The following is a 12,625-nucleotide window of genomic DNA, read 5'->3' as shown; positions in this document are numbered from 1 at the left end:
ATCCAAAAATACAACATCTGGCATGAATGCCATGCTTTTACAAATAAAATAAATTAGAAGTCATTAGCAATCTACAAAAAGAACCCTTCATTTCATGGATTTGTTGTGATTTACTCTTTAAACTCAAACACTACTATATCAGTGCACCTAAAGTGTTTGTTATTAAACTTTATGCGGTTATTATCTTCATTAGTGAATGAGTGACTAATACAGTGTTTAATAAAGGTCAAATGGAGAGACTGAAATCATTGATTTATTCTGAATTCTTTGAGACCATTGCTTATATTGGTATTAATTCCAGTCCTTAGATGAAAACTGCCCCAATATTATAACATAATTAAAAAATATTATGCGTATGTTTTGTTTGAGTATTTATTTAGACTTTACTTTCTTCTCCTAAAGTGCAAATTGACAAAAAATCAAGTACTGCCAGATGACAAAAACCATTTAGTTACCTGCACAATCATGACGGAATATCAACCGTTGGCCTAAACTTTAAACCACACTGAAAACAAACAAAACAAGTGTGTTCAGTTATGAAGTTTTAATTATTACCACTGGATGGTACAAGTGGAAAGGTTAGAGGTCGTTTTCCTTTTACCTTCCTTCTCAGCCACCTCTGGTGCCCTGAAAAACATAGAGGACACAGTTGCTTTACTAAAACATGAGCTGCATTCTTGTAAGTGTCTGTTAGGTTTACCCTAATGTTATCAAAAAGAAATAAATGGCAAGTGTTGACTGGTGAGGCCTGTCAGATTTCTTAACATAAGAACACTGTCATTATTTCACAAATTTACCTAGCCAGCATGTCCACAGCTTTTTTTACTGCTTTGGTCTTCTTGTGCTGACGCCCATACAAGGATCTCTGGATTTCAGGCACTACACACGGGAAAAAAGATAGCTGAGAGAGTGGTCAATGGAAGATAAGTGTTGAAACTCGAACTCGGAGGGGAAGTGCCACTTCCTAGCAACATGTGAACGCACTAAACATACCAAAATAACCACTGTAGCTGTCCAAGGTTTAGATAATACCTGTGCCAACTGCCCAGAGTGTCAGATCAACAAGCAGGATTTGATTTATTATGAAGACCCATCAGCAATCTGCTGTAAAATAAAGACTCGGTATGAGCCAGTTGTTGTTCTCTATATAGTATAATTATGAGAGAGAAATAAGCAACTTCATAAGAAACTGTTATGTAAGTCCCCCACCCAAACAAAACAAATCAAAACCTTCATCAGGAAACACGTATATGATTACACAATGTGCCCACACAAAGTGACACAGCAGACATGATGAATGGCTGTCAGCCATTTCTAGAATCACCATAAATAACAGTTGAAGAGGGCTTTATTAAAGCAGGGAAAGGAAGAGTGAAAAGTTACCCTCCTCACCAGGGAAAGTGAAACACTGCTAATCTGGAACAGATCCATTTGGCCTCCTGAATGTTTTCACTGTTGCTAAGGTTGATGTAATGGAAGGCCCTTTTTTTCAGCTGCACTTCAGAGGAAGGGGGAAAATGTCAAAAGCGTAGCTGTATGTGGGCTATTGTTCTCTTTGTTTTCAAAACTTCTTATGCATTGTGTCTGCTACACAAGCCGGCTTAACTTTGGAAAAGAAAAAGTTACTCATTTTGAGTGATGTCATGAGGAAAGCAGTGAAAATAAACACTCCGGGCATATCTGCTCTCTGTCAGAAAGGTTACCACTTGAACGGCGAACAGAGAAGAGTGAGCCCTGGTGTTCCATGTCATACTTGGACCCCGACTCTGCACTTTAACAGCAATAACACAGCAACATAGCAACCAGGCTCCTTCACTTAGAGGCATGTCATTACTAGTGTGGAGCAATCCCCCCTTTCCTGGTATATTTTAGTACCAGTGTTCTGTTGCTGGTAGAACTGAGCTCATGTGGCAAATAATATACAGCATGTTAAAAAAACCCTCATTACATAAGGAATAAAGAAAACCTGTAACAGCTATGAAAAGAGAAATTGAATTAAACGAACTAAAGAGCTGCTGTTTATTCAGCGCTTGTGTGGTGATTGACACAGAAATGCCACTTTTGTTTCAAAGGACATAAAGACATACCACACTAATTGGGGTCAGCCTCCTATTAATTGAAAACAGTTAGCAAACTGTAATTTCCTTCCCAAAAGTGTGTTGCCCATCTGCCAGACTCCATCCAAACCGAAGAAGCACAAAGTCACTCCTCTGGATATTTTACACCAGGGAGAGGGGCTCTGCACACTGCACCCTTCCAAGATTAGCATGCAACTCTGATAACGTTGAGCTCTAGAGGGATGGTGGAAATAGCTCAACTCAAAATGACTAGATATTCTGAAATGACCTCTCGCCTTCTTACTGTCAGAGGTGACGACAACTACTGACCTTTTATTAAAATTCTGTGATGTCATGTTCAATGACAGTAAGTAGTCCTCTGTCAGGCATTACACCTACACAGGTGTTAACCAAGACAAATATGTACTCTTTAACACATGATTATTGTTAGTATCCTGTAAGCCTGGCTTATTCTGCCCTCGGTCATCTCCACACATCCAGTCAGCTGAAGGGTATCGGCTACCTCGGCACCCAGGTCATGCAGATCTTTTAAAATCAAGAGAGGCTCTCTGGATCTCTGCACATTTCTACAGTGGTACAACAGGTAAATAAGTTCTTATTTCCTACTTTATCTCCAGATAAAGCAAGTTAAATAATGAAACTTTAAGGGGATTCATCCTTTTAAACTTTTGTATGACATTCTGTGCCTGAAAATAATCTTATGGAAATCTGGCTGTCTTATAGAGATCGTAGTTTGTGAGTGGACGTAACCTGTTTTTGTCTATTATTAAGGAGAAAGTGACAGAAGTCATCCTGGGCAACAAGAAAAGTGGGATCCTGTGGACCTACAGAGTTCTTGTATTGTTTTAAAGTTTGATCAAATTAGTGGCTTGCAGAGTCTAAAACAGCAACGGGGAAAACACACAGACACACATAAAACACACACATTTGACAATAACTGATTCTGAAAACTTGGCAGCACTAGTTAATACCTTCAGTATGAGCACCTTAATAGTGAGATCAGTTGTTTGGGGTTGTAACTAAGAAATCCTTGTATTCTCTTTACAGTTTCCAGATGTTATGCTTTATATGGCTACAGTAGAGAATAGATTGTCCATTGTTGACATTACTGAGAAGGTCTTCAAAAAGGCTACCATAAAGCTGGATTCTGTATTACACCATTTGACATATAGACAGTGGAATATTTAATCCCAATTAACTTCTCTGGCCCAGCCTGTGTCTGTGAATAGACTTACCATTGTGATGGGGTTCTGCTGCAACAGAAAGGATGAGGGCCAGGCTGTGGGAGATCTGAGCCCCCTCCAGCTCCTCTAGGCCATGACTCACAGCTATGGCATGAGCCTAACGGAAACATGCACATGAAAAAATGAGAAATCGCATACTACCAAGTAAGAGCTGAAGGAACACTGGCACATAACATCACTATCTCAGGAAGCCGTTGTGTTTGTAAATGTTGTGCAGAACAATTGTATATAATGTGCAAGTTGTGTAAACTTGAATACGCTTGCCTTGGAAAGATGCTCTGTGGCCTTGGTCCTGTTTAATAGTGGCCATATCCCTATAGACAGAGCAAGTCCTCTCTGGATTACTACAGTCCATCAGCAGTTGCAGGGACTTCTGACACTGGCTTAAAGCTTTCTTTGGTTTGTTCTATCTCTTATAGATTCTACAGAGAAAGACATGCAAATACCCAGATTGACAGGAAGTTACTCAATGTTCTCCTGAGTCTAAGTTTCATATGCATGCAGTCCTTAGTCATTTTGATTGCCCATACCATAAACAAACTATGTTAGGATATAATTAGGATGTTGAATTACATCCACAAGAAATCTGTGGTATGTCTTTCCATTATGGAACAATGATCATCCTGGTATAGAACTGTGCAGGTGATAGGAGTACACTGAAGCCATTGCATCTTTGTGTCTGTATATTCTATGTCTGGCATTGTACTTTGATTTCCGTCTAGAAGATCATCAAAGCAAAGACTATTAGTAATAGCGCAATTATTAAACTGCCAGAAAATTAGTGTCTAGTATATAACCACAAACATTTTACTTTAATACTATGAGCCTGTTTGATAAGACTAAAGTACCTACAGGTTGTCTAGCCCGGTTGAGGCCTTGCAGAGAGAAAAAAAAAGAGCTTTGGCTGATGATTCCAGTTGAGGCTTGGTGCAGTGCAGACAATAATAGGGAAATGTGCCTTTCCGACTCTTTTTGTTGCATCTATTCATAAGTTAAATGCGACACTGTTGGTAGCAATGCTAATTAAACTCTCAGTTTAAGGATGTCTAAATAAGTGGAGATTCTTATAGCCTCAGTGGAAACTACACTTTCAGTACTGACAGAACAGGGTAGCTTGGAGGTTTAATATGTCTGTGAAGGTTCTCACAGGTTTAATGTGCGTATATACCAATTTGTAACCCATTTGTTATTGTGTGCTTTTTTATTTTGCATGTTTGTTTGATTTTTTTTATTGACATGTGGTCAGAAGTTATATACACTCACCATTGGCATGGATTTCATCGTAATTTTGGATTTTCAATTATTTCTTTTAGTTTTGGAGGATGGAATAATTGCACAGCTTACATCTTTCAATGACTTACAAAAAACAAGAATCGGATGCACAAGTCTAAAATAATTTTTGATTTTTTCTAATTTACACAGAGTCAAAAGCATACATACAGGCTCAAATACAGGCTCTTCCTTCTCTCGCCCCAACCAGTAGCGGCAGATGGCCGCCCCTCCCTGAGCCTCATTCTGCCAGAGGTTTCTTCCTGTTAAAAGGGAGATTTTCCTTCCCACTGTCGCCAAAGTGCTTGCTCATAGGGGTTCATGTTTCCCAAAAACCTGACGTCAACCTGTTGGGTACCAAAAGTGTCCAGTCAAGGTGAAACTTGTAAAAGACATTTCACCAAATATTAGTGGTAAATGGCCTGTATAGCGCTTTACTTAGTCCCTAAGGACCCCAAAGGACTTTACACGTTCAGTCATCCACCCATTCACACACACTGGTGATGGTAAGCTACATTGTAGCCACAGCCGCCCTGGGGCGCACTGACAGAGGCAAGGCTGCCGGACACTGGCGCCACCGGGCCCTCTGACCACCACCAGTAGGCAACGGGTGAAGTGTCTTGCCCAAGGACACAATGACCGAGACTGCCCGAGCCGGGGCTCGAACCGGCAACCTTCCGATTACAAGACGAACTGCCAACTCTTGAGCTACGATTGCCCCATAGTGGGGGTGTATGTATAGATTTAATCCTGAATGTATACTTTTGACAATGTGTGGATAAATAAATTCAAACTTGTGTACCCATTTCTTGTTTTTGAAGTCGTGTCATTCCACGCTGTAAAAAGAACTGTTCAAAAATAATTAAAAGACCCAAAAAACCATGTCATTCATGAGGAGTGTATGTAAACTTCTGACCACAACTGTGTGTCATTTCCTGTCATACTGAGTTGCTCTGACTGATACAAAACTAGGGAGTTGGAGAGGAAGGAGAGAGCATGATATGGTGGCAGCATTACCCACTTTGAGGACACTGGATCCATCAGGCTACTGTGCCAACAGCTTTAAACCACTAATGGACTCTAAATTTAATTCAGCTCTCCAGCCAAGGGCCTGGCCTTTATAGGAGGGCAAATACTCACTTCTATACAATCTCTAGATATGAACACAATATCAGCCTTTAAAAGAATTTCATTTGATTTAAAGCTTCATTCAAGGTGCCACACAGTTTACCATAATATCAAAATTGTATTTTTTTCTTGTTTTACTAGGAGCAGAGTATATGGGAACCAAAAGTCTAAGCCTAACAGTGTTATGTTCCCATCGTTGCACTGCTTGGATTTAGGTATTTATGGCTTACTGGCTATGTACCAGCAGCACAGGTTACAAAAACAGCGTGAAGGCTCATTTCTTTGAATTTTCCCATGAATCCAAGATTATGGTAACAGACTTTGATGGATAGAAGAAGTGCCCCACCCATATATCCAGGCACATTAGACCCTTTTAGGGCAGCGGTTACGGCTGAACACATCACTACATTCCAGCATGGCTCAAGCCCCACCGCTTTGCCTGCATGGACAGACAGACAGATACAATGCCTCTCTATCCTTTTAATTCACTCTACCTCCTTACGCACATCCTGGCAGAACGATAATATGTCACATCCCACTGAAATATACCAAAAGCCCACAGGGCAGGGAAATTAATATAATTAGGGGTCTGTAGATGTGTTGCCAAGCAAGCCACACAGTTCACTATTGTAAACGTTTCCAGTACATGACTGACGCAAGGTTGTTGGGCTTTCATTTGGAAGGGCAAACCAAAGTAAAAACAGAGAGACTAAAAACAGCTACCTGATCCAGCATACTGGTATGGTGCTTCAAACTAATAGCATTTAGACTCAGCATCACAGAGAAACAAATTCCTGTTTTCTCTTGGGTATTGATTGGCAACCATGGCCTACAACAAATCAGATAAACCAGTAAAGGTTGGTTTATTTCAGCAAGCTAATTGAACAAAAGTAAACTGAGAGAAAGGGGTTCTTTTTGAAAAGACAAAAAAATACTTCATTCCAAACAAGAGAATACAACTGATATCTGACCTATAATACTTACACTGCAAAAACTATACAATCAATAGCCTAAGAAAATTAAATAACTACAGCTGCAAAGTGTTACAGTTCAGACTTTGGAAACTTTTTGCACAAAGCTGGTAAACAGAGACTAAATGTCAGTGAATACGGACCATAAACACGAGTTGTCAATTAAGGTTGGAGGGAATATGTATGACTCATAAAATATGAATTCATTATCTAACTAGAGATAAGTTTGGAAATACTATTTCCAAATGTTTAATGTAATAAAGTCTTTCAAAATCTCTAGATTTGCGAAACTGAAGATAAAGAACAAGAAAAAAAAACATGTCATCTTATTTGGCTATGCCCTGCCAATATAAGAACAACACAGCAAATTTGAAACTTCAGCAATAAAGGCTTGGCACAAAAATATCCCAACAAATATTGTTAGTGCACACCTTGAGTGTTAATCAAAAATGGACCTAAATATTTGGACCAGGATCCATAGCTAGAGCTGAGCTTATTGTTCCAGGCTTTGGTGGGAACATTCCCCTCCATCACAACAGTGGTGACTGATAGAGCTTTAGAGGCATGCCAAAATCTTACTCATCACCTAACAAAAGAGATTTAGTAAGCTTACACACCAGCCAGAGTCTGCACATTTTTTCAATTACACACATCATGTCAACAAACTCTGGCTCTCTGAAACAGAACAAGATTGGATCATTTACAAATTCCTCTGAGTCTACATCACCTTGCCTCAGTGCTCTCAGTTATAAGTGACTTAAGATGCATGCATCGAAAAGCATGCAACAGGATCAAAATAAATACAAAGGCATTCATATGTTGGCCTAAACCCAAGCAACACTATATTTTCTCTCCCAGTTGTGCTTGTAATTTCACCCCATGATTTAAACTATGCAAGTGCCTGCTATTTTTTATGTTGCCAGGCCACGAAGTTCCCCTAACAGTGCATACAGGACCTGATATCTGTGGAAGGTGTCGTCACCATGATCCTTTAATTCTTTAATCTTATCCTGAGCATGCAGTAGTGCCCTTGGGACTTCTGTTGTCAATACGACCATATGGTGGTAATGTATTTTCTAAAGTGATGTAAACATATCAATTATATAAAAATGCCAGCCTGTTTAAAGGAAACAAACAAAGGAAGTGACATTTAAAAGAGTAGCTACAAGCTTTACACTATCTCTATGAGCCAGGGAGGAAGCCAAACTAAACAAAAAGAGAAAAAAAATAAAGCTAGTTTCTCTAAGCTGGGGAGAAATGCTTAAAAATATGTGATGTGCTTCTTTCCCATCTGTGCCTCTGCTTCATTAATGATTAACTGGGTTGCCATGCAGCAGTCCTACCTTCCATGTCTATAAACACCATTACAAAACACCCCTGCTTACTACCGAGCAGACTGGACAGTCATAGGGGAAATTCTTGTTTGAAAGGCTGTTGTTTACAAGTGGTCAGCAAAAATTCCCCTTTCCAAAAACATCCTAAAAGGTAGTTTTGTGCAAATCTGCAGAAATCTATCGCCATCTTGTGGCCAATCTTAAAACATAAAGTATTTAAGCATAAGTGTTTCAGTTATTTGTAATGAGCATGACAGTTTAAGGAAATAGAGGAAATTATCAGATCATCAGAAAACTGAGTAGCAGCTGATATTACACACTAATGGCTGCAAATTCGTAATTCTGTTTTATGTTTACAGCTGTTTATCTGTTGACTAAAATACCTGTATACCCAGAGGATATTTCCAGCTCAGTCTTTATCTTTTCTTCCTGGGTGATAACACTGCACTTACGAAGCTGCTTCAGGATATGTTCCGTCTTCAGAAAAGATAATTTTGCCCCAGGCAAAGTTCACAAGTCAAGGACTTTTTCAGTTTATCTGAGTTGAACTGATTGCTTTATATGATACTATACCAGCAACTGTGGTAAAGATGTTTGACCGTGAGAAGGAGCGGACCACCTTGTGTGAGGTTTACATTTAGAAGACATGTGAAAATCTTAACCTTTTCACCTGTGATTGGAGAAGTGGACAGGAAATTTAGCACCTCTCTTGCAAGAGCCGAGTGCTTCTGGGCCTGCAGTCCCCAGCCTAGAGGAAAACACACACACACACACACACACACACACACACACACACACACACACACACACACACACACACACACAGCATAGTGCAGAGTTTAAAACTGATACAAAGCAGATCTGAACATTCTCCTTACACCATTTACAAACAGCAACATGTGAAAACTGGCTAATCACTGTCATAACTACATTTGTGTAAAGGTCGGCCAGACCTAGCGGAATGTTAATCCTGAGTTGAAGTATGTAAAGTTTAAGGTAAACATAAGGCAATTACAAATTGAGACTGCGATTCACAATGTACTCACAGCATTAAAAGCAGTAAAATTACCTTTTAACTGAAATATGCTTTAGCAAATCTGGCATGGGCCTCTGCTAGTTTCAGGTGTCGTTCCCCATATACTAGCACTGTCAGAGCCATGCAACGCACCAGATTCTGGATGCAAGCATCAAACTGAATGAATATATCAAAAGTTAGTCTGTATCACCTTTCTTCAAAAGATACTGTACCATGCAGTAAATATTTTCAATAATTCATGAGAGCTTGTCTTATCAATCTTTAAAAGCTTAACTATATACAAGTCATTCACCTTCCCCAACTTAATGGATTTATTTAGGATTTATATTAAATATATATATATAATTATATATAATCCAAACTTTGTGTTCTGTCTGACTAACAAAGCACAAAGGCTAATGCTGGAAACTTAGTTTATTAATCTTCTGCAGATATACTGTACATAAACCACTCTCTTTCTCTCTCTCTTTCCTCCACACCTTTTAGATTTGCTTGCTTTGGTTTCTGATTTACTAAATACAGCACATCTCCCCACAAGACATTATTGATGAGTGCAATGCAATTATTGAGGGTTAGATTTTTTTTCCCCTTTTTGTTTCTAGATAAAATTACTTTCACTCAAATAATGTGTGGTCTCCATATTAGAATAGAATAGAATAATCCTTTAATTGTCCCACAAGGGGAAATTTGGTTGTAACAGCAGCAAAAAGACACATATACAAACAAACAGTACACAGGACACAGAACAGAAACATACACAATTTTTTTTTATTGTATCCTTTATTTTGAGCCTGGGCCGTGACAACAGTGAGCACATTATCGAGCATCTGGGTGTGCTGCACATAGGCTACTGCAAAGTGTAGTTTGTGTCACTACAGCCTATACCGTACTCACCTCTCAATGGTCCTCATGGGCTCGAGCGTGCCTCTAAAAGTGTTGGAGCTTTTTTTCAGGAGGAAACATTACATTTTTTTTCTTAGCTCTGTTTATTTGTGAGGGTTTCCCTACATCTGAGCCATGAAAATGAAAAAGAAAGAATTACGCACCCCTATTTCTGCTTGCCATGTTTTCATGGGAGCATCTGTAGATTTAATCGAATAAGTCATGTTAACACTTTTTTTTCCTGGAAGGAAAAATATGTAAATGCTTGGGTTCATTTAACCTACCACTTAAACTACCAACACCTTACAGAAACGCTTAATTTGTAATTTGTAAAAACTGTAAATAAAATGATCAACATCTAGCTAGCGGAGCTAATTAAACGAATTAAACACATAAAGGTAAACATAAAGGATACTCACTTGTTGACTCACTTGGTTGTCATCACTAAATTGATATTTTACTTTATTTTTTATCAATTCGTTTATTTATTTTTCCTAAATAAATGTAACAAATCAATGTGAAGCACTGTAAACAGCCACTGAGGCGCCATCAGCACAATGGTTCCCTTGGTTACACACGGCGCGTGCGATAGTAGCAAGTTAATGTGACCAACAATGGATCCTCGTCCACGTTATTCACCGGAACAATTTAGCGGTCGAGCATATAATAACTAAAAACATCAAGCTAAACCAAAGCCAGGCTCTGTTCAGCGATGCCGTTAGGGTCCGCTGCTGAAAAATATTCACCGCTGAAGCGCTTCCTGAAAGCGCAAACGGGCATATCATGGAGCGGGCAGCATTCAAGAACTACACTGTTCGTGGACGAACACGTCGTTTTTAACTGTATTACGATTTTTTATGTGACCACAAACATCGTCAACACGACTTACTAGTTTAATGAAATGCATCAAACGGGAAATAATCGTTAATGGTTAAACTGCGCATGCATGTTTCAGTCTTCTTGTTAACGCTCTTTCAATGCGCTTTTTGAACTACCCTGGGTAGAAAGTCACTAAATCAAAGAATAGCCACATCCACGTTTTCTTTTTCTTGTGATTCATTTGTCATTAAGGCGGTTGACTTGGCAAATGGTGGCAGCTTTAGTGTCGTGCAATTGTACACATTTTGGATCCGATACCAAGTAAATACAGGGTCAGTATTGCTGATACTAATATCGATGCCAATACTTATAACCTACAAAGGCAGCCTGTGTAGAGGAGAGCAGTGTGTCGTGATTTATGAGATGAATTATTATTAGCAAATTATTCCAAACACATTTTAATGACCATTAAATCACTGTGATTTTACTTTCGACAACTAAAGTCACTTTTCAGCTTCTCATGTATTTTGAAACAATTTTCTTTGAGACCTGGAATGTAAATGTGCGCGTCTCTAAAGCACTTTGGGTCTTCTGCTGTTGTTTGAAAGTAGGCTTCATCAGGACTGGACTGGGACAAAAGAAATCAGCCCTGGCATTTTTGGTCCACGCAGCCCATCATGAACACTCAAAAAAACAAACAAACAAACAAACCACAAAAAATAAACAGCAACATGTTTTATGTTGTTGGGTTAGTTCTTAGCTGCAGTGCACTATGTGACAATTAAAAGCCACACTTTAGCTACTGGTCAATGTATCCATTCACTTTACTTCCTAATTATGTTCCTTCATCTGTTTTCATACCACATTAATTTCCCCCTTCCTCTGTCTCTTCCTCACTCTCTTGTTGTGACTGCAGTTCCTCCTCCTGCACTTCTCTACGGCTTGTGCTAGATGAGGCCTGGTTGCTACTTGTTGCTGGTGTTGACGGTGCAGCAGCAATAGAGACAGCTAACATGTCGGTTAATCTGACACATTTTTCTGCATTTTTTTTAGTTTCTTTGCCACTCCTTCCACACTAAACTCTGTTTTACAAGTTGCATGAGTGCACATCGAAGGTTGGGGAGGGTCTGATTGCGTTAAGAGATTTGATTGGGCAATACATTGTCTGCAGTGAAAATGAACAAATGGACTGTTGTGAGTGCTTGTAGGGTCGGTGCACAGCGCTCCTTCAGTTGACCCGCATTGGCCCGCTGGGCAAACCTCTAGTATGCCAGATTGTCCTGGTGAACTTACAGGATAGATAAAAAGTATTGATCCTATTCCACTACTATCGATTCAATACCAATACCAACGTTGGTAATGATACTATCAATATTTGGATCATCTGTCCACCTCTAGGCAGGGTTTGTATCTACCCCTATCTCTGGTCTTCACCAATGCTGCATTAAAGTACGAACAAACCGCTTAAGTGAACTACTGTGCAGCTTTGTGTAATGTTGCATGTCATTTTTAGCCCTTGTCCCGCTGTTCTACATACTGAGATAGTGTCCCACATTTTAATTTGCTCTAGTATTCAAAGCCCAACACATTAGTACAGACCATTTTCAAAAACCTGAAATATATTTTTGGCTGTGAACAGGGGACAGCTGAGACTGAGGCAGCAATTTACAGGATGGAATACATCAGCTTCCTTACACCTGACAGTCCTAGCTACAGAGTTGTTTTTTTTTTAAGTGCGCATTGATACGTGGATTTTAAGGGCCTGAAAATCAATGAAAAACCTGACTGTTCCTGGCAGGCAAAAACAACCTTCAAGCCACTATAAAACCTCCCAGTGCTCCCGATGGCGGTTTAACCCCTGGCT

General features: G+C 39.4%; 1 protein-coding gene across 1 annotated transcript; it reads right to left on the bottom strand.

Moving 5' to 3' along the window:
* Nucleotides 1-5: 5 nt before the first annotated feature.
* ttc23 (tetratricopeptide repeat domain 23) lies at nucleotides 6-11,776 on the bottom strand. Its single transcript, XM_063480392.1, is given in 10 exon segments — nucleotides 6-581; nucleotides 583-627; nucleotides 798-879; nucleotides 3,314-3,419; nucleotides 3,573-3,753; nucleotides 8,416-8,532; nucleotides 8,619-8,777; nucleotides 9,098-9,216; nucleotides 9,955-10,070; nucleotides 11,659-11,776. Coding segments are annotated over 10 exon segments (1,080 nt in total). The 3' UTR covers nucleotides 6-544.
* Between the last annotated feature and the right edge of the window lie 849 nt (nucleotides 11,777-12,625).

This window comes from Pelmatolapia mariae, linkage group LG7 (genome assembly GCF_036321145.2).
Source record: "Pelmatolapia mariae isolate MD_Pm_ZW linkage group LG7, Pm_UMD_F_2, whole genome shotgun sequence".
Classification (NCBI taxonomy): domain Eukaryota; kingdom Metazoa; phylum Chordata; class Actinopteri; order Cichliformes; family Cichlidae; genus Pelmatolapia; species Pelmatolapia mariae.
Note: the sequence above shows the minus strand (reverse complement) of the source record. Positions and strands in the feature narration are given on the sequence as shown.